This window comes from Leopardus geoffroyi, chromosome C2 (assembly GCF_018350155.1).
Source record: "Leopardus geoffroyi isolate Oge1 chromosome C2, O.geoffroyi_Oge1_pat1.0, whole genome shotgun sequence".
NCBI lineage: Eukaryota > Metazoa > Chordata > Mammalia > Carnivora > Felidae > Leopardus > Leopardus geoffroyi.
This window is the reverse complement of record NC_059333.1, coordinates 59,221,110-59,243,712: the sequence shown is the minus strand read 5'-3', so window position 1 is coordinate 59,243,712 and position 22,603 is coordinate 59,221,110. Positions and strand designations below refer to the sequence as shown.

Here is a 22,603-nt window from a genome sequence, read left to right as displayed (position 1 = left end):
GGCTGATGGCTCAGAGCCTGGAGCCTGTTTCCGATTCTGTGTCTCCCTCTCTCTCTGCCCCTCCCCCGTTCATGCTCTGTCTCTCTCTGTCCCAAAAATAAATAAACGTTGAAAAAAAAAATTTTTTTAAATATCAATTGGGTAGAAAAATTTGTATCTATGTCAAGAGGAGGAATTACAGACTAAGTGCGCAGATGGGAAGAAGTTGCTGGCCTAAGACACTTTGTTGCAGAACTGAGAAGAGAAACTGAGGGGAAAGCACAGCAAACATGTTTCTTTCTTAGCAGAATAGAGGGCTGAAAAATATTTGACACTGATAGTCAATCACCGGATTTTAAGGGCCAGAACATACGGACATTTTTATGGGGCAAAGGAAGTTCTTTGATGGCCTCCTTTGAAGGAAGAAGACTCTAAGGGTAATTGATGAGAAAGGAGGTGGGGAAGTTGATGGGCTCATGGATGGAACATGACAACAGGAAAGAAAGTGATTCCATAGTCCCATGAATAAAGAATTCATGGGTGCATTTCTAGAATACCTTTGATAGGTGAAAGTGATAGACTCCATTTCAGCCTAATATTCTCTTTCTGTCTTTGATCCTGTTGAAGAGAATTGTTCTTTATGGACAAGCCTCATAGGCTCCATAACAATGTAGAGTGTCACTTTTCCTCAGGAGCACCTGAAAATTTGACCCTTTGCCCCAACTCCACCTTTCTTCCGTCAGTAGTGACAGTGCCTGGCAGCTGCCTTCTTCAGACCCTGCCACTTTGTGCAGCGAGGCAAGGCTGGGGGAGTGATCACACTTCCAGATACTGGCTTGGCATCCCTCTCTGTTTATTCCGTCTTTGATTATCAATCCCGCTGTGTCCTCGAGGCAGGGGAGCCTGCCCCCAGCTTGTCCGTCATTCCATTTCACTGCCCTCTTGCCTCTCAAGTGTGTCAGTGTCAAGATCAACCCCTGATGATCAAGGAGTGAAAAGCACCTGATAAGCCAACCATACAAAACAAGTGCTTGGAGAATGTGGTGGAGGAATTAGCTCTTCCAGTTGCAGTCATTAGAGAAGGTGTAAATGTCAGAAAATTTCGAAAAGTGGGTTGATTCATTGGAGGGGCCTTGAAAATGGAGTAGGTTTGTTGACAGATGATGATTCTATCAAAGTACTTTTTGTTTTTATTTGTTTTTTTTAAAGAGAATTGGATTTTTGGATTCCAAAGTCAAAGCTACACAAAAAGGTATCCACAGACAAATGTTACACCCATTCCTGACCCCTTTACCCTGTTGATCTCTGCCCCATAGGTATTTTTATGATTCCTTATTTATGAATTTAGTGCTTCTTTATGCAAATACAAATAAATATAAACATCTGTATTCCCTCCACACTTTTAGTACAAAATATAGTATATATAATACTCTGGACTTTGCTTTTTTCACCTAAAAAATATTTCCTGGAAATCTTCCCTTATGAGTATACAAAAATCATCCTAATTCTTTATTAAGCCATTGTGAGATCCTATCATAGTTTGTTTAACTAGTACCCTTGTTAATAGACATTTAGATTGCTTTCAGTATTTTGCTATTATAAACAGTTTCACAGTAAATCATCTTATACATATGTTACTCTATCTATGTGGGTATATCTTTACAATAGATTCTGAGAATCAGGATTATTGGGCCAAATGGAAAATGTATTTAATTTCATTAGATATCAGCAGATTTCTCTCCATACAAGTTGTATCATACTGCAATCCCACCAGCAATGTGTAAGTGTCTGTTTCCCTAAAGCTCTCCAAAAGATTGTACAACCAAGCTTGTGAATGTTTTCAGCCAATGTGGTAAAGAAAAAGGAGATCTTAGCGTAGTGTGTTGGTGGGTTGCATTTTTCTTTCTATGAGTATGATTGGACATTTTTTCATGTGTTTGAGGAGCATTCATACTTTGTTTTTAGTGTCCTTTGCCTTTTTTTTTTTCTTCTTACTATCAATTTCTTCTTAAGATTGTTCTTCTTAATATCAATTTATAGGTACTCTTTCTAAATTAGAATGAAAATTGAGACTCCAGTTCTCTTCCCAATTCCAAGATACTGACCCAGTTTGGGGATAAGGTCCAGGAATTTATATTTTTAAACTGTTGCTCAAGTGGTTCTGATTTGCAGCTAGGTTTGGTGGAGAGCAGACGGTTAAGTGTAGGACAGAGTGAAAGAGAGGTTGGCACCAGATTTTAAAGGATTTCAAATACCAGCACAGAGAAATCAAATTTTATTTGGTAAACCATGTGAAGTCACTAAAGATTTCTAAATATATTTTTCAAATAAATTTTAAATAACTTCCCAGGTTTGGGGGAGTCAGCCTGTAGGACAGAAAAGAATCTGGAAGGATGCTTTCTTCATAGATAGGACAAGTTGCTCTTTCTAGAGACCAAGAAGGCAGCAACTTTGTGATCAGGAATGGCCAGGTTAGTCTCCCCTCTCAATTTGATCCAGACACTCATTTCACAATGGGTTGGTAGGCAGGCAACTGACCCATTCATACAGTAAAATAGGAGCAAGAGAATCAACTACAGAGTCCTTTAAATTAATCTGTTTCCAATCAAAAGAAAGTAAACCTCATAGCTGGAGGCCAGGGTTATCGTCAGCAATCCCAGAAATATGGTTAAAATAAAAGATTCGGCTTTTTATGGAGTCTTTGCCTTCAGATTTATCCATAGCTTTGGCCTGTGCTGACTTCTTGAATAGGATAGTTGTATTTTGTTATTAAAAAAAAATGTTTTTAACATGTATTTATTTTTGAGAGACAAAGTGAGACAGAGCATAAGTGGGGGAGGAGCAGAGAGAGAAGGGAGACACAGAATCCAAAGCAGGCTCCAGGCTCTGAGCTGTCAGCACAGAGCGCGATGCGGGACTCGAACTCACAGAGCGCGAGATCATGACCTGAGCTGAAGTCAGGCGCTTAACCTACTGAACCACCCAGGCACCCCAGGATAGTTATATTTTAAGTGCCATATAAATAGATTTTATCTATGTTGTGTGTTACCCCTGGAAAGGGTTTATTAAGGTAGGTGATGAATGGTGCAGCGCAGTGGATGACACTCAAGAGATCAGAATGCCAAAGGAAAATAGAGTTTATTGATCATGGGTCCCAGAGAGGAAATTGCAGCACTCCCCCTAGGCCCACAAGTGGAGCCAGGGTTGGGTCAGAAAGCAGCAGTAAGAGCAGGGAGGGGAGAGCCTAGGTCACTGTCTTTATTGGGGCTCCCAAGAGAAAGGTGAGGCAGGACAAAGTACATAGTTTCTGATTGGCTAGTTTGAATAATGTCACCAGGCTTTGGGCTATAGGGCTGGTCCCTAGTTGCCTGGTACCTGACCCTGGATGATTAAGGAAGAGGAATATTGTTTCCTGGCGTGCACGTGTCAGAGAGAGGAGGTAGGGCATTGGGTTGGTTGGTTTGCATTTCAGAGAGCTATTGCAGGCTGCAGATTTGCTGTCTCTAAGAATTGGCTAGCTTTGGGAGAGGCAGTCTCTCCCTAGTCAGAAAGGGTTTTTAACATGTCAAAATATCATAATATATAGAAATTTTTAAATGTGGTTAATACAATTATAAGACCTCATATGTGAAAACCCAAATTTAGAAAATAAATCTATATGATGAGCTTTCTCAAATTATACTTAGACTGGCTGTGTTATAGACTCACAAGATACAGGAAGTGTAAGGGTTTGATGATGCATTTTCTATGTGGACCCAGAACTGCTCACCTCCTTGACTCTACCCCTCACTACCCTCTTTTTTCTCACATGACATCTTTCTTAGGGGAGAGATGTCATGGTTGCCAAATCTGTACCTAGTGTCTATGTGTGCCAGGCTACAGGGATTTAGAAGATAATCAAAGGTTAGTCCCTGTTGATGAACTACTCGTATCTAGTGGAAAGATAGATGTGTAAACAACCTGTTGCAATGCAGGGTGATAAGCATTATTCCAGAAGCAGCTAAAAGTATTGTGAGTGCATAGGTGAGGTAAAGATAGGTTGCAGAAGTAATTAGGAATTCCCATGTAGACAGGGGTAGGGATAGCATTCCAGGAAGAGAGGGCATATTTCTAGAAACTGAAAATAGAAGCTGGAGCATATTGTATGGAAGAGTTAAGTGATCAGCTCGCTAAGATAGACTGAGTCCAGGGCAGAAATGGCCTTGGCCGCTATGCCTAGGATTTGGATTTTATCCTGTCCTTGTTCCCTGTCCTTAGATGGCAACATAGTGACCCAGAAAACTTGTTAACATGCAGATTCCTGAGCCTCGCCTCTAGAAATTCTGATCAAATTGGTCTGGACCCAAGGATTGTCATTTTAACGAGTGCCCCAGGTGATTGTGCCCCACCTGTCTACCCAGGTGAGGGTAGACAGTGGATCATGCTTTGAAAAACTGTTAGAGGAGATAAAGGACTTCTGAAGCAATGGGAGAGGCTGAAATGGTCCAGGAACATTGGCAGAATGCCTGAACTCAGGTGAGACAGAGTGGGAGTAGGAGATACCACAGATATCGTAGAGAAGGAGCCATCACAGATGGAAACTTCGAATGTAATGCCTGGCACACAGTTGGTTAGTAAGTTGTTGCTGGAGCTGAATTTTTCTGCAACGTCATTGCTGTCTGTGGTCAGACATGGAAGAACAAATACATGAAGAAATCTATTACCACCTCAACTTGGGAATTGAGATCCTTAAAGGATGGAAACCCTGGCCAATGCCCCACTTACAGGACCAGTCCCCACCAGGGTGTGACAGAGTTCAAGCTCCCTCCTGTCCCTCCTAAGTCATCTTAGGTCAAGGACAGGCTGTGTGGAATAACCAAATCCCACCACATGGGTTTGGATCTGTGAATCCATTTAGCTGGATCAAGACCATGCAGACTGTTTATAGGATTGCGTCCTCAAGAATGTTTGCTTCTAAGACCTGTAAAGGACTAGAGAGCTTTGGCAAAACTGTTACAAAAATGTAACAAGAAGCTGCCAAATTGATGCTGCATTTCCAGACCGAGGAGAGCCTCATGTTCACCCAGCCCTGACTGAGACTGAACGTGGAACGTAATGGAGATCTGGGGCAGGGGCAGGCAGCTGGAGCTGGGAGCTGGCCTCACACATCCCTTCCTCCGAATTGGGCCAGAGGGGGACACTGTCTTATGGTAGAGCTGCTGTCATTCTTTGTAGGAGCCACCGTTGATCAGTGCTTTCACTGTGATTTTCCACCTCAGCACAAACATTCATTTGGGATGTAGATACTCTGCAGTCTGGAAGTGTAGAATGTTTTATTTTTAATGTCAGGTCAAAACGTTTCAGAAGATCTTTTAGTTGAAAGGAGAAAACAGGCCATGAGATCGGTTTCTTGCTATATCCCAGTTAGAACGAAGGTTGGCTTAAATCTTGGTCCTAGGTCTTCTCTGTCCTTGGGTGGGATAGATTTTGGTCAAGTAGAGAGAATACTCAGTAAGAATGAGGTCGTATTAACTGAGCCTTAACCCTCACTCTGTTATTAACTAGTAGGGTAAACTTGAGCCAGTTGCTCCTTTGCGGGCTCTGTGATGGGTTTGTTCTCTGGGAAGCAGGCTCTGAAACTGAGATTTGCATACATGCGGTTAATGGGGGAGTCATCTTCGGAATAATGCTTATGAGAGGGGAGGGATCCGAGAGAACAGAGAGGGAGTTTTAGTTGTAATGCAATGAACCCTTCGGAGTAGGAGTTCACTTGGAGGCAACGGGGACGTTTTTTCGATCTTCCCCACTGCATCAGCCGCTGAATGTGGGCTGTCCCCTAGGAAGAGTGTGACTTGGCAGAAAGGCACCTCCTTTCTAAGGTCAGTGATTTGCAGAGAGGGAGTCAGCGGCTAGCCTTCACAGCAGCCTTGCTTCTGAAGGCAGGATCTGGGCAGTGCACCACAGTGTCTGCTTCAGTCCCTGTTTCATCTAATGCGCCATATATTATTGTTTCTCAGTAACGTGACTGGGTTCTGCTAGGTAATGTCCGTTTCACTTCTCTGTTGCCACAATAAGGCTGTGTAATGACGACCCACACACTCCAGTGGCGTGTAATTATTAAACATTCAGTCATAAGCCTGTAGGGTTCAGCTCACCTGGCTGGGCTGGGCTGGGCAAGCCTTGGTGAGGCTGGCCTATGCATGTCCAGTCAGCTGCTGGTTGGCTGGGGGGTCCTGCTGATCTTGGCTGGGCTTGAACACTTTAGGGATCAACTGGTGTCAGCTGATCTGGAATCGCCCCGTCTGGGCTGAGGCCAGGGTAACTTGGTTTAGCTTATTCTTCAGAAGTCTAGCGTGCATGTTGTTCTCATGGCGATGGTGGAGGCAAGAGCAATCCCAAATGTACAGGCTCATTTCTAGCTTCTGTGTCACTTTTGCTAACATCACCTGGCACTGGCCGGAGCGTGTGGTATAGATGAGCTCAGAATCGGGAGGCACGACAGTTTAACTCATCACTGTAAAGAGGAGCCGCAGTCACTGGACAAAGAGTGTAGGTATGGAGAAAGGTGAAGAACTGGGGCCATTGTTTGAATTCTACCACATTCTCCAACTTCCTTCCATCTCAGCCATTTAGTGCTTTTTGTAACTTTCTCTGTGAGGTAGAGATAATGGTCTCATTTTGATTCTGATTAGGAATTTGAACTCTATCCAAATTACTCATTTGTGAATCCAGCACCCAGCACAGACTTAGCTCAGGACACTGGCTGCATTTCCAGTGTATTAACAGTGTATAACAAATACTTTGTTATTTGTATTAACAGTGTATTAACAAATACTTTGTTACTACACTCCAGTGTATTAACAAATACTTTGTTACTACACTCCAGTGTATTAACAAATACTTTGTTATTACACTCCAGTGTGTTAACAAATACTTTGTTATTACACTCCAGTGTGTTAACAAATACTTTGTTATTACACTCCAGTGTGTTAACAAATACTTTGTGGAATGAACAAAAGTATGCTGAGAATTAAAATTAGGAATCCTTAGATTCAAGAGAAAATCTTGCTTGTAAAGTTTCAGAATCATTAGTTATCAAAAACATTTTTAAATCAGTTTTTAATTATTTATTTTATTATTATTACTAACTGTAAAATATGCTCCTTGTTAAATTTTACATAATATAGACATGTGTAAATAGTGAACGTGTCCACTCACCTTTTCCATTCCCTAGAGGCAACCATTGTTACCAACTAGATGTCCTTCTGGACATTTTCCAGTGTCTATTCCTGTACAGATGTATTTTCTTTTATTTCCTTTTAAGCAAGAATATTGTCTACTATGCATTTTCTTCAGCAACTTGCTTGTTTAGCTCAATGAGACATAGTAAACAAAAACCAACAACATGAATCTGGCAATTTTTTTTAATTACTTTGTAATTAATTCATGACAGCAAAAATGTACATTTAAAAAACAGTTTAGGGATGCCTGGGTGGCTCGGTCAGTTAAGCTTCTGCCTCTGGATTTCGGCTCAGGTCATGATCTCACGGTTTGTGGCATCCACCCCCACGCTTAGGATTCTCTCTCTCCCTCTCTCTGTCTGCCCCTCCCCTGCTGTCTCTGTCTCTCTCTCTCAAAATAAGTAAGTAAACATAACAAATAGTTTATATGGGGGCGCCTGGGTGGGTCAGTGGGTTAAGCATCCGACTTTGGCTCAGGTCACGATCTCGCGGTTTGTGAGTTCGAGCCCCGCATCGGGCTCTGTGCTGACAGCTCGGAGCCTGGAGCCTGCTTCCGATTCTGTGTCTCTCCATCTCTCGGCCCCTCCCCTGTTCATGCTCTGTGTCTCTCTGTCTTTCAATAATAAATAAACGTTTAAAAATTTTTTAAAAAGTAGTTTATATGTACGAAGCATATAATTTTTCACTTTGCAGAGCGCTTGGTCCTCATATAAGCTATGGGCTCCCATGCCTTTGAACTGCCTCTGTGAAGAACTGTCACAATTTGAGGGAAGAAAGCAGATTCTTTGTCTTTGCATTTTGATCTGCTTTAGAGGAAATCAAGTTCCTTGTTTGTGTACTTTCAGTGATCCTAGTCAAATAAACCAAAGTAATAGTTAAATTGTAATCATCCCCTTTTTATGAGTAAAAGAGCAATGGTCCGTGGTACTCAAGCCCTATAACCTCTGTATCTGTAAAACCATGGCTGTTTCTACTGTAGTACTATTCAGTGGGTAGCAATGTGGGCAGTAAGTGATAGAGTCTTTTCACCAATATATCTATGATCACATCTTTGCTGACTTTATTTTTTTCACATTTTTTTTTAAATACAGGGAGTCATTTGGCAGATAAAAATTTTTGTAGGGTTGAGGGAAACACTGTGACCTGGGAGGGATGTAGCATTTTCATCTCAGAGATGTTAAACTGATTTCCAGGCTTAAGAGTTGCCATGTTCAAACTTCCCATCCTCCTAGTGACATGTTCAAGAACCATTTCGAAGTATAATAATTTATTTTTAGGACTTGATGTTAAAAAAAAAATACATAATGGTTAAAAACTTCTGTGCATTTAGTAACACTTTGCTTGAAATTGTGTTCACTTACAAAATTTGTATAATGAGGGCAGCTGGGTGGCTCAGTGGGTTAAGGTGTCCGACTCCTGATTTCAGTTCAGGTCACGATCTCATGGTTCGTGAGATCAAGCCCCTCATTGGGCTTGTCACTGACAGCTCGGAGCCTGCTTGGGATTCCCTCTCTCTGCCCCTCCCCTGCTCATAGTGTCTCTCTCTCTCTCTCTCTCTCTCTCTCTCTCTCTCAAAATAAATAAATAAACTTAAAAAATTGTATTATGGAGAGCTCTACATTTTTGGAGCTAAAATGAACCTGTTGGGCAGGTCTGAACATAGGCTTGTTTTTCTCTACAGCAATGACATGGTTCACTGAGTCTCAAAGTGATTCTGTAATAAAAGTGAGGAAAAGACAGAGATTTTAGACTCAATAAATAATGAAAACTAAAAAAAAAAACAAAACACAAAACGTTTTTTTAAAAACAGAAACAAAAACTAAAATAAATTTAAAAGCTCCTTGGTGAGATGGGGTGATGACTCATTCCCAGGATAGAGTTGGCAATCTTCTTCGAGGGGTGAGTCAGCAGCCTTCACTCTCACTTTGCTCCTTCTGATTCACTACCTACCATCAGGGTAGGCACAGATGGGGCTTGATTATCTGTAGAGAACTGACTTTCAAAATGAGTTTATTCATTTATCTCTACATTTACTTATTCACTTGGGGAACTTGTGTTCAAACAAAATGTTAGCTGAATGTGTGCAACTAATGAAAGCTGTTCTAATTAACTCAGGACGGAGACTCAGAGCCTCCACCCATTCGCTTCCCACTTATTTCGGTCTTGTCACACCCATATTCATTCACATTTCATTTCCTTGAAGATAATGAAAAACCCATGCGAGTGGTGGACGATGAGGACCTGGTAGACCAGCATCTCATTGGTGAGCTGAGGAAAGAGTATGGAATGACCTACAATGACTTCTTCATGGTGCTCACAGACGTGGACCTGAGAGTCAAGGTACGGGTTTCTGTTTTAGACAGTACAGTTCCATTCCTTAGAATAGCAACTCTGAATTTTTTGTCAATGAATCTATTAGACGTATGAATAAGCACAAATTATTTTATTAAGTGGGAAGGTTTTGAAAAGGTCCAGATATTCCACGTTATCTTACAGAATTTGTGCCTACAAATGTAGTCTATGGAAAGAACTGGGTTGGATGACCTCGTATGGCCCAGCTGTTTAACTCAGACTAAACTCTTCTGTAACATCAATGTCATGCATTCATCAGACACTGGTTGAGTAGCTATGATGTCCCAGGCCCTGAGGATAAAAGGTGAAAAGTAGTTGGCTTCTTCCTTCAGGAAGGTCAGATTTAACATGGACCCACTCTGGAAGGGCCTGGAAGTTTTACCTCTCAATCCCACATGGACAAGACAGTAGGGTTTTATACCTACTTTCTTCTTATGCTTAGGGACAGAAGTTCTGAACCATGAAAAATTGTGCCATGTAGTAATACTACTAATACTAATACTAATACTAATGCTAATACTAATACTAATACTAACAAAAATAGCTAACTTTATTAAGTATCTTCCTTACGCCAGGCACTTACCTCAACCCTTTACAATCCCTATCTCAAATCTCTGAGATAAATAATGAGTATTATCTTCATTTCATGGAAGAACAAAGATAGGCCCAGCGTGGTTAAGTAACATGCCCAAGTTTACCCACTTAGCATTGCGCTTGGTACCCACACAGGCTGGCTCCAGATTGCACTGTCTTTACTCTTCTAGTGCACCAATAGCATACCATGCTTATATGAAGATCATCAGGAGAAAGGTCACCTGGGCCATCAGAATAGGTCATTCAACCTGTAGTCTTCTTCTGGATCTGGAGAGAGTTCCCTTCTTTAATGCATTCCTCACTTGCGTTGCCCCACCTATAACGTGAGGGGCTGAACTGGATGGGCCCAAAGGTCTCTGCCAGCTTTTACATTCTAGCTTACTGAATTCCCACTGGGGGCATATCTCCAAGCCATGTCCAGACTTCCCTGTAGTTTATGCTGACAATGCTCAGCCAGCCATCAAATCCATCTTAGGTTGCTGTTATAAGTGCAGGAAGCTCTGATCCAGGAAACTGAATTGCATTATCTTTAAGGTGGATTCCAACTTTTTTTCTAAGGATACACATAGAAACATGGTCTAATTTTGAGTGATGCTTGCTCAATAAAACAGCCTCTGGGAATCACAAAGAGTTTATCTAGATTCCTGATGGCCAGAGAACGGTGCTCCTTCTGGTGGAAAATTACCCTGATAGTTCAAGTCAGATATTCCAACAGGTTATTCCATTTCCGTGTCAATTACAGCACTTCTCACCTTCTCCTCAGTTGTGTAGCGAACAGGAACCAGCGTAGTCCCAGAGGTAGGGAAGTGAGCCTAGGATATGTGTGATAAGGAAGTCATGGACCCTTTCCCATTAAAGGCACGCAGTTAAGAAATTCTCATTAAACATAAGGGGCAGTTACTTCATGGATTCTGAACCCCAAAACATCAGCAGAGGTATTTTTGCAGAGGAGGATGTGTAAATCAATGAACCCTCGAGACTCTGATTTCTCCAGCGCTCCCCTGAATTTTCCCAGGCCCTCTATCCTCTGAGCAGAGGGAAGAAACACCCTTAAACATTATATGCTTTCTATTCTTTCTTAAACAGCAATACTACGAGGTACCCATAGCAATGAAGTCTGTGTTCGATTTGATCGATACATTCCAGTCCCGAATCAAAGATATGGAAAAGCAGAAGAAGGAGGGCATTGTTTGCAAGGAAGACAAGAAGCAGTCATTGGAGAACTTCCTGTCCAGGTACCTCACCTTTGGAGTCCCTGAGGAGGCAGGTGGGGATGTGTTCTGAGTGAGTTAATGAAAAGGCTAAGGAAACACAAAGTAGATGTGTGTGCAGACCTGCCCAGCTGAAAGGTCCGTCTGCCTCATGGTCCTCTGGCCACTGGACTTAGTCTTTTCCTGTCAAAAGGGCTCTGGTCACAAGGTTGACTGGGGTCAGCTCCAAGCTTGAATGTTGATTTGGTGGCTTTGGATAGGCCTTTTCTCTCTTTTCTGCTTCTTTCTTGGCACAGAATAAATAATTCTGACCTGTGAGGGTTAATTTATTCCATCAGTGAATTTGGAGGGCTTTATATACTGCATTTTTATTTTACATATTTATTTATTAGGCCCTTCTGGTTTCAAACAGGATTTGGAACACTCTGCTTGATTTTCTGCTTCCTTCCAGCTCTGCAGAAAACAATAAAAGCCCCTCTAGAAGGAGAAATGCTCTTTACCCAGCTCCCTGATTCCCTGGCGAGGAGGGTTTATTGAAAACCATTGTAGGGAAACTTCAGTAAATACACAGAGAAGACTGTTTAAAAAAATTGCTCCACTTCCTCCCTTTTCCATCCCTTCCCCCATGCTGGATGGAAATTCTACAGGGCCTTTGGGGCCCTAGGAGATGCAAAACTACAGAAGTTCCACCTACAGCAAATAAATGCACAGAGATCTCCGTGTAACATCTCCCCTCCCCAACACCCCCCCCCCACCCCTGCCCAGCTGTACTGTGTGGCGAAGAGGCTCCAGAAATGGAGCAAGAATTTACTTGAAGGCTCATTAACTTGGAGGCTGTGAACTTCCTTACTTGTGTCTATAAAGCATGTTCTCTATGTGTGAGTTGGAGAATCAAGGATTCTCTGTTTAGTAAGTAGGTAGATAATCTGAACTCCTCTAGATTCAGGAGGCTTGGGTCTCTTAAAAGATAACCTCATGATGTGTAAAGAGCACAGGACTTACTGTTCATCCAAGTTTGAGGTCTGCAGTTTACCAGCTATGTTGCCTCTATGGCCCTGACTCCATCCCAGGGTTTCTGGGATCACTTTTTGTATGCTCACCTCTGTGCCAAGCACTTCACCTTCCCAAGTTTAATCTTTACAACAATCCTATGAGCTGAATACTGTAACTATTGTTGAGTTGTAGAGGGGACAACTGAGGCTGACAGAGATCAAGTAACTAACTTTCGGTCATCACCCAGCTAGTGTCAGCTCTGGGACTCACGGCGCCACCCAAGGCCCGTATTCTTTTCGAATACTCCTTTTGAAAATATAACGTGAATTATTTTTAGTCTTGGACCCAGGAGCCCAGAGTTTGAAGTGAAGAGAGATATCCCTAAAACCACAGGATTTCAGAGCTGAAAGGAAGCTGCGGTTCTTCCTTCATCCCAATTTTCAGTGCAATGCAAGCGTCTGGAATGGAGATGGAAGGTGCCTGACTTTATAAGGACTTGAGGCTCAACCCAGTCTTCAGTCCACTCTCTTAGCTGAGAAAGGGCTCTAACTCTCCACCTGACAGGTGGCTCCTTGTCTAGTGTTGGGGGCACTGAAGCATCAACTTCTGATCCAAGGTCATCCCTCTCTATGGCAGTGACTTAGAAGATGGATGGTCAAAGCTTATTGTTGCCCTTGAGGTGTTTTTCTTCCTTTACCTTCCTTCCCCCTTTCTCCCCTACCCCTTCCTTCCCTTGCTTTCTTCCTTAGCTCTCTCTTAAACTTTTAAGTTAAGCTTTTTAATCTTATTATTCTATTTACAACCTAGCAAATTTTAGCCATCACTTTTACGGGGCTTTGATTAATGTTTGATCTGGCTTACAAACTCAATAATTAAACAATTTTATTATTTCAAACGGTCATTTTATATTTAATATATATTTTTTATTTTTTTATTTATTTAAAAAAAATTTTTTTTTCAACGTTTATTTATTTTTTTGGGGACAGAGAGAGACAGAGCATGAACGGGGGAGGGGCAGAGAGAGAGGGAGACACAGAATCGGAAACAGGCTCCAGGCTCTGAGCCATCAGCCCAGAGCCTGACACAGGGCTCGAACTCACGGACTGCGAGATCGTGACCTGGCTGAAGTCGGACGCTTAACCGACTGCGCCACCCAGGCGCCCCTAATATATATTTTTGAGTTGTTGAAATAAACAAACAAAATCTTTCTGAGTACTTTAATGATCCATAAGTTTAATTAGTTAATCTTGTAAATACAGTGAATCTAGAGTTTCTCAGGGGTTCCAATCACTTAAAACCACACATCTAAACCAATTACTCAATTATAAATTCTAATTTAAAGTTTCAAGGTTGTCATTTTATTGAGCCAAATTCTCTTAAGTTTCACAAGTACATACATTGTGTATATAAAGAAGACCAGGGTCGTTCTTAGAAGTATAAATTATCACTATGATTGATTCTTTGAAAACTTGCTCTTCTTAATTCTAAATCTTCCAGGACTATAAGATGCATACCTGCTGAACCAACCTCGTAAACTTAGGTTGCCCAACCTCTACAGCAGGCAGTTACCACCCAGTCCATTGATGTTATTTATAACCAAGGATTTGGGCCAGCCCTGAGAGCTGCAGCTACAGACATCCTGATTTTTTTTTACCATCCCCAGGCAGGCTGCCTTTTTTATAATCACCGTGTCATGGGTTTCAAAACATGACAGGGAAAGCTTGACATTATCTCAATTTTGCTCACACCCGAAGCTTGCAGTGCTCATTCCAGTTGATAACTGATTTGAATTTGGCATATCTTTGATTTTTAAGACTTGTACCCACATTTTGCCTCTAAAGTCTTTTGTACTGGTTAGGGCACTGTGCTGTGTAAATGTATCTCCTTTCTAATGTCAGAGCCTTACGGGCTTTCATATTCCGTACTATTTTAGGAACATGCATCTGTTGTGGATACTCAGGATGGATATGATTATAATTTAGATGTCCTGTAGCTATGCACGATTTGTGGTCACAACTCATGAAATCACTGTGCTGATGATTATCATTGATCTTAAAAATTAATGTGGAGTTGTGTATACCCTAAAGGTTTGAGTCAGACAGCCCTGAGTTTGATTCCTGGTTTCTTCATTTATTGACTGTGTAACCTTGGGCTGATTAGTTAACTTCTCCAGGCTTTAGTTTTCTCATTTGCGAAAGGCAGATAAGAAACGTATTTATTCTTAAGAGTTGTGAAAAGTAAATTCACAACAATGGCCCATGACCTAGTACAAAGTAAGTAATCAATAAATGCTGGCTATTAGTATTGGGACCAGTTAATCAGCTGCTAGTTAGAGAATTTTGTCATGAAGGAAGAGGTAGGAGGAAATTTAGTAAACACCTCAGGATTGAAACCCAGGCAAAGAGAACTGAAGGAAAAAAAAAATTTAAATAGCAGTTCTATAAATAAATGAGTATCCAAATGGGAATTTTCCTTCAAATTTGCTGAGTTGTTGGTGAGTCTATACAGCCTGGTTTCAGCTGACCAGAAAGCCAGTCTGGTCTTTAGTGACACTCATCTGGTTCAGGCTATAATTACGCTCCTCTGAGACAGAAGCCCCAAAGACTGGCAAATGCACACTAATCTGGGAATGCCAGTTAAGGGAAGTAAACACACACACAGCTCATAGAATTTTTATTTACTGATAAGTTAAAGTGACAGAAAAACTATTTGCCCAAAATAAGGATCTGGACCACACTGACATCCCTTGTTACATCCTTTGGAAGTTATTTCCTTCAGTGTTGTGAGCTGGAGTCGTGTATCTCAATGTGAAGGTCCGTGGGAGAAAGAATCATTACTTAGGGGGAATGACCTTTGCCTGGTTCTGTCTGCGACAGGGAGTCTCAGATCCTGTCCCCATCCAATCAGGACAGCATTCAGTGGTGCACACAGGTAAACAAGCCAAAATATACCTCACCCAAAATAGCTCCTTCCAGGATACCCTACAGCTCTGTGTGAGGCCAGGAAGGCTGGCCTGGTTTGGATGCTGGCTGGGGGGCCAGAGCTGGGCTGGCATGCCTCCTAAGGAAGCCGGGAGAGTACAGGAGACCATGTTTGTGATCACTGTTCCCTTTCCCGGGAGACCTTGGACAATCTCAGACACTCCTCTCCCCTCCTCCGTGCCAGATACACTCATCTCCCTATCCTCAGTGGAGATTTTAGTTTTTCTTTCCCTTTGAAGAGAAACAAGCAGAGGAAGCAAATGTAATGTCACAGTAAGCAGTTCTTGGCGAGCCTTCCTACAGGCGTCCATTCAGAGGTTGTATTTCATCAGACTATCATTTTCTCTCATTCACCCAAACCACTCTTCCCCCAAGAGGCCATTTTCTTCGGGGTTGAAAACTCTCATGTTCACTGTGAGGCTAGAATGAGCGTAGGGAGAGAAGTCACGAATAAAATCGAGTGGCTTCCAGCTCAGTGAGTGTACTAACACCCCACAGGGGTCTGCACAGTAGGCAGAAAGCAAAACCCCTCCTCCAGTGAAGGTGGAGTTTGAGATAACTCCATACAGTTGCCCCTGGGATGCATTCCCTCTCTCCTTCGTATCTCCTTTGGGACCCTGACTGTATGAGCCAAGCCTCAGGATCTCTGAGGGGGATAAACTAGGGAAACCATTGGCCTGGGAGTCAGAGAAATCTTATTTGGTACAACCTCTTAGATGTACTAGTTAGGCAGGTTACTTCTCTAAGCCCCATTTTGTCATCTGTACAATGAAGACAATAAGCTGTGCCTTCACTGACCTCTAATGTTGTCAGTATAGATGAACGTGAGCTGTGAAATGAGACACAAACATAAGGATTGACTAAGTTATCATATAGCATGAGAGACAAACGTCCAAGGTCTATTAACCGACAAACGTCTACATCTAAGAAGCCCACAGATTAAGCCACCATCTATACCCATGTCATCACATGAATAACTTACACTGACAGATTTTAGCTTAAGTCTTATAATACCTCTTTGAAGCTGATGCTATTTTTCATTCTAGAGATAAGGAAAAACTGAGACTCAGATGAACTCAGTGATGTGCTCAAGGAACCCAAAAAGTAGCAGTGACAAAACATGAACTCGGGTTTCTAGGTTACAAGACAAAAACTCTTTCTACTACCCTACTGTGTTGGAGCAGCAAGTTTGTTATATATGCTACGGTCCTAGGCTCGAGAGGTAGCCCCATCCCACTTCACAGAGGACCCTATAATGTTGGGTCTTACTAATGAGAGTAGGCTGTGTTTTAGGACTTGCATTTGCCTTTGGAAGAACAACTGGCTACTGAGAAAGGCACACAGGGCTTTGTTTTCCCAGGAATTCTCCTTGGCCCTTGGAACCGCTTTGCCACTTTCCTTCTTCCTGTCACTGTCACCGCCTTAAAACTTAGTTCTCTTTTTTCTACTCTGTTTCCAGTCCATACGTTTGATTCTTAACCCCCTCCAAGCCTGAGCAAACTCTATTAGATTGTGAGTTTTCTTCAGTTTTCTTTGGATTCCCTATTTCTGTGGCTACAACATAACATAACGATTTGGGCCAGTCCTCATTGCGTCTAAAACTCCCGAGTGTCCGGAAGTGACTTCTTCGGGCACGGTGGCCAGACTCACGCCTGATGTTTCGTGCAAATGCCACAGTCAGCAGACCGTGAAGTTACAACAGAAAGAGAGCAAGAAATGTGGAAATGCAGTTTAATGACTTTTATGTGCTAGGAGATACTTCTAAGGGCCGGTGTTTTATATTCTGGGCACAGGAAAACCCGACAGCCAAAGCGAGTCTGCTTTCTTACACTAGCCTCTATTGTTTGAAAGCAGTAATCACGGCCTCCTGTCTGTTCCAGGTTCCGATGGAGGAGGCGGTTGCTGGTGATCTCTGCCCCTAATGATGAAGACTGGGCCTATTCACAGCAGCTCTCGGCCCTCAGTGGCCAGGCCTGCAATTTTGGTGAGTGGGAAGCTTCGTCATCACCGTTTTCCCATACCACTCTCTTCCTGGTCAATTCTAAAATGGAACATAGAAGCTTAGATCATCCAAATATTCCTCAGTCCAGACTGGAGATTCCCAGACACTTACTCAATTGTGTTGAGTATAAAGTTGCTTTCAGACTCAAGCTTTAGTCCACTGGAGTTTTTTGTTTTTTTTTTTTTTTTTGCTTTCTTTCTTTTTTTTTTCTCAATATTTTCCCCCCTTGGATTCTTCACTGAAGAGTTTGAAAATAACTACTGTTTTACTTCCAGTGATCTGTGTTATGTGCCTTCTTGTTTGATTTGTTAAAACTTGTCTCAACATTATAAACCTCAGGTATCATCATTTACTTAGATAATACTTAGGTAAAAACATTGGGGGGGGGGGGGTACTTCTCCATAGATGAAATGCCTTTTGTAAAAACACGAATGGCTTTGAGAATTAATATATTAATGGAAGTAAACTGTACTATATTGCCATTCCCTCAAAAAGGATTTTGATCTATAATTGGGCATCAAAGACAGCAAGATCTCTTAAACAGAATCTTATTTTTAAGACAAGTAGGTCAAAGAGAAACATAGTTTATTATTTATTTATTTGTTTATTTTTTGTAGTGAACTGCTTAGTGTTTCGAAAAGTAACATTTGCTTTCTTTACCAAAATGACTATCTTGGTGACCTAAAGTATCATTTTGAATATGGACATACAGAAAGGAAAATGAATGGTTATTATGCATAGACCTTATTACTAAGTTCAACGGTGAACCAAGGAGCTAAGGGCAATTTCAAAAGTGAAGTCTCATTTAAAATACACTTCTGCAGAGGAAGAATTTGAACAGTTGTTAGAGGGGTGGAAAAGTAGCTAGGAGCCACAGATTTTAAAAATTCCTAATTGGAACACAGGTGAATCAGCATTATTTTGATACTTCTGTTAGGAAGAAGAATCATTTATTAGTTACAAAACTGTGCCTGATTTATAAAAAGATGGGGGTGTAGGTTTTGTAAAGCATTAACAGAGCCTGGGTCCCTGCTATGACACAGTACCTAGAAATTATAAATACATTTCAATTTTAAGATGTGAAATAATAACACACACAAGCAAGCAGAAAACAAGTTCATAATAGTAAGAACAACTAGAAAAGTCGTGAATTTTTATCTATACTCCTATTATCAAATAATTTAAAATTTTATAACAATATATAAGATTTTTTTGTATTGTTAAGCATATTTTAAATTATTTAGAACCACCAATGTTGCAAGGTAAGACAGAAGTTCTTAGAGCAGTTAATGACCCTTCACAATAAGAATATAAATAAAATCGTGGATTATTAATTTTCTAAAGACATCTTTGGAGCAGTTATTAGGTGGTGTTTCATTTTTAATCTATGCACACAGAACCTAAATCACATTAGTGTAACCAAACCCTTTTGTAATATGCAGGAAATGTAAACAAGTCATATTTTCCGGGAATAATGAAATTCGTGATCTTCCCTTTAGAAAACATGACTCAACAACATGCAGAACAGAATGCTTCACTTCTCTGGGAGAAGAGCAAAGACCACAAACTCTTTTTTTTTTTTTCTTTTTTTTTTTTCTTTCTTTTTTTTTTTAGGAATAGCCTTTTGCTTGAATTTTAGCTCCTCCTTAAAACAGCCCTACCCCGACAGCTTTCAGTTTTCTCCCCTGAACAATAAGCACCATCAAAATTCATATTCATAGTCCCCAGTTATGACCCTGACAAGGTTGGCATTTTGTCTAACACCATGAAATCTTGATATGATGAACTGACAGCCCCCCTGTCCTCCTAGGTTTTCTCTCCTGAACCCCTTCACATGTACTTCATCTTCAAAAGAATTCCAACAAGCTACCAAGGCATGACCTTCTCTCCTTTCCTGAAACTTTAGCTGAGGGTGGGAAGCCAAGCTGTGCTTGCTTAAGCGCTTCTTTGAATCCTCTAAATAAGTGATAAGAAACTGCCCTTTAAGCTGACAAACTTCTGTGCGAGGAAGCCAGAACTCTTCCTCTGACACTCCCAATACATGGGTTCTGCAGTCTTTTCTCTAAGACAGTTGAATTATCCGTGTGAGTATTGAAACTTCAGGAATGACTCTTTTTCCAGAATGCTAATTGGCTCAGATTATCCCAGACGTTTTAATGTTCTGATGGCTTCATTTTTGTTTTGTTATTTAATAGAAGCACAGTTTAAGAGCAGATTCTTTTGTTTCAATCTACAAACCAAAGCAAACCAACCCACACCTGACCCTGTTGATAATCCTAAATCTGCAATTGGTCTTCTTCAAGGTTTTCAAAGTATTTGATTACTTTTTTTTATGGGGAAAGATGAATTGTTTTACCTAATCAGGTTATGTTCTATATTGTTTTTAAGGTAGAAATTTCTAATTGTCAGATGTTGGCCTTTGGAAGTAAAAGATGATTTACCAATTCTATGGCTTTCTTTTTTTTCTTTCAGGTCTGCGTCACATAACCATTCTGAAACTTTTAGGGGTTGGAGAGGAAATTGGGGGAGTTTTAGAACTGTTCCCAATTAACGGTAAAGTGCTGTTATTTTAAAACAGTATGAACTCCTTTTAAGTTCTGTTAGGGATGCGTGGGTGGCTCAGTCAGTTCAGCGTCCGACTTCAGTTCAGGTCCTGATCTCGCAGTCCATGAGTTCAAGCCCTGCATTAGGCTCTGTGCTGACAGCTCAGAGCCTGGAGCCTGCTTCAGATTCTGTGTCTCCCTCTCTCTCTGCCCCTCCTCTGCTTGTGTTCTCTCTCTCTCTCTTTCTGTCTCTCTCTCTCTCTCTTTCTCTCTCTCTCTCCAGTAAATAAACAAATATTTAACAAATTTTAGGGGCACCTGGGTGGCTCAGTTGGTTAGGGGTCCGACTTCAGCTCAGGTCATGATCTCACAATCCGTGAGCTTGAGCCCCGCGTCAAGATCTGTGCTGACAGCTCAGAGCCTGGAGCCCACTTCAGATTCTGTGTCTCCCCCTCTCTCTCTGCCCCTCCCCTGCTCATGCTCTGTCTCTTTGTCTCAAAAATAAATAAAACCATTAAAAAAAACTTAAAAAAAATTTTTAAGTTCTATTAAATTATATTAAACTATTTGCAAGCAGTGGGTGTGCCTCTAAGGTGAACGCAGTTCACAAATCCACCTACCTCGTGTTTGTATGCACCTGTGTGTGCACGTGTGCACACAGGAAGTAGAGTGCACTCACTAATATTGTTCTTAATATAAAATAATTCAAGGGGGCGCCTGGGTGGCGCAGTCGGTTAAGCATCCGACTTCAGCCAGGTCACGATCTCGCGGTCCGTGAGTTCGAGCCCCGCGTGGGGCTCTGGGCTGATGGCTCAGAGCCTGAAGCCTGTTTCCGGTTCTGTGTCTCCCTCTCTCTCTGCCCCTCCCCCGTTCATGCTCTGTCTCTCTCTGTCCCAAAAATAAATAAACGTTGAAAAAAAAAATTTTTAAAAAAATAAAAAAATAAAATAATAAAATAATTCAAAAATGACAGTAAAAATGTCCATTTTCTTGACTAGAATAATGCTTTCTGTCTGTATAGGACTTTATGATTTACAAAGCATTTTTATCTATGTAATCTCATTTAATTCCCACAATAATTTTATGAGGCACATGGGTCGTATCTTACTGATTCCCTCTCAGCACATGAGGATAAATGCTTGAAAGGCTCAGAAACGCTGTAAAAAAAAAAATGACTACGATTAAAGCTTTCAGAAAGCAAATCAGTTCTTCTTTCCAAGATCAAGCTATTCACATGAGATAATGTGCATAAAGTCCTTGGCCCAGAAAGCCTCAGCACCCTCCCCATTCCCCCTCTTCTTTTCACTGACCATAATAGTTTAAATACATTTATTCACATCTTATATAATTGGTATTTTCCCCCTCTGACAAGAAAATAAGCTTTTTGTTATAAAAACCACAGTATCAAAAGGAAATCCATACTTGCAAAGAAGTAACTAAGCTAATTGGTAATAAACTTAGTAATACAAACAATATAATCTTTGTTCATGACAAACTTGAAAGAAGTTGATCTTGCCAGAATTAAATTAGAGGACTGGTTTTATATTTTGTTACATTCCTATAAAAGAGACATCATGTGTCCTAAAGTTTGATGCTAATAATGTTGCAGAACATTAGGGACATTTAATTTCTAGTGGAAAACCCCGGCAACCTTCTTTAATTGGATTTTGAACCAAAGGGAATAGACTCATGTGTCCTCTGTCTATTCTCATAGTGATTTCTTCTCATTTAGATGTTTGCTTGAGTGGTGACTCTTCAATCCACTAACAACTTTTTTAACCCTCTTCTAGGGAGTTCTGTTGTGGAGCGAGAAGACATATCAGCCCATTTGGTGAAAGACATCCGTAACTATTTTCAAGTGAGCCCGGAGTACTTCTCCATGCTTCTAGTTGGAAAAGATGGAAATGTCAAATCCTGGTATCCTTCCCCAATGTGGTCCATGGTGATTGTGTATGATTTAATTGATTCGATGCAACTCCGGAGACAGGAAATGGCCATTCAGCAGTCACTGGGGATGCGCTGCCCAGAAGATGAGTACGCAGGCTACGGTTACCATAGCTACCACCAAGGATACCAGGATGGTTACCAGGATGACCACCGTCATCATGAGAGTTACCACCATGGCTATCCTTACTGAACAGAAACACGTAACCGTAGCCCCAGCCAGTTTCCCCTGCAGCTGTTAAAGCCATAAGTGGCCAGCTATGCAAAGGAGTTCTTCCACACTGCCTACATTCCCTGCCTTTTTCTTTCTGTGTTCTTCCAAGATTAAATAAATAGCAAACTTTTGCCTACTTGTGAGTTGTTATTGAAACCTTAAATCATAAAGATATTTAAAAGAATTGTTTGTTTCTCTAACTGGAGGGGACCTGGTGCTGAACGGACACTTCCCTTTTCTTACATGATAGACATTATTTGGGACACATAATTCTATATAAAAGTATTAATACCTCTTATTTACTTTTTAAAAGTATTAATTGGCAAGTAAAACTGATTGTTAAAGAAAATTAAGGACCACAGCACAGATGTTTTCAGGAAACATCTGATCACATGTAACAGAGGAAATAGCTTCTTAACACTTTTGGAAATGTCAGTCTAAAAGTGATTGAGATGGCCCTGCTTCCTATTGTTAGTTTCTTTCATAAAGCTTGATACCACAGGAGTCCAATGATATTGGCGACCAAAGCCAGGAAATGCACCAAACCCAGCTTTGCTATCAGAGCCATTT

At 41.2% G+C, this 22,603-nt stretch overlaps 1 protein-coding gene across 1 annotated transcript in view; it reads left to right on the top strand.

Annotated features, from left to right (window-relative positions):
- Positions 1–22,169, top strand: part of CCDC80 (coiled-coil domain containing 80) — a 38,559-nt gene extending 16,390 nt beyond the window's left edge. Inside the window, exons 4-8 of the mRNA XM_045502047.1 lie at positions 9,403–9,539; positions 11,232–11,380; positions 17,211–17,314; positions 19,805–19,885; positions 21,666–22,169. Coding sequence (XP_045358003.1) covers positions 9,403–9,539; positions 11,232–11,380; positions 17,211–17,314; positions 19,805–19,885; positions 21,666–22,012 — 818 coding nt within the window. The 3' untranslated portion in view covers positions 22,013–22,169. The remainder of the gene's footprint in view (positions 1–9,402; positions 9,540–11,231; positions 11,381–17,210; positions 17,315–19,804; positions 19,886–21,665) is intronic.
- Positions 22,170–22,603: the final 434 nt, after the last annotated feature.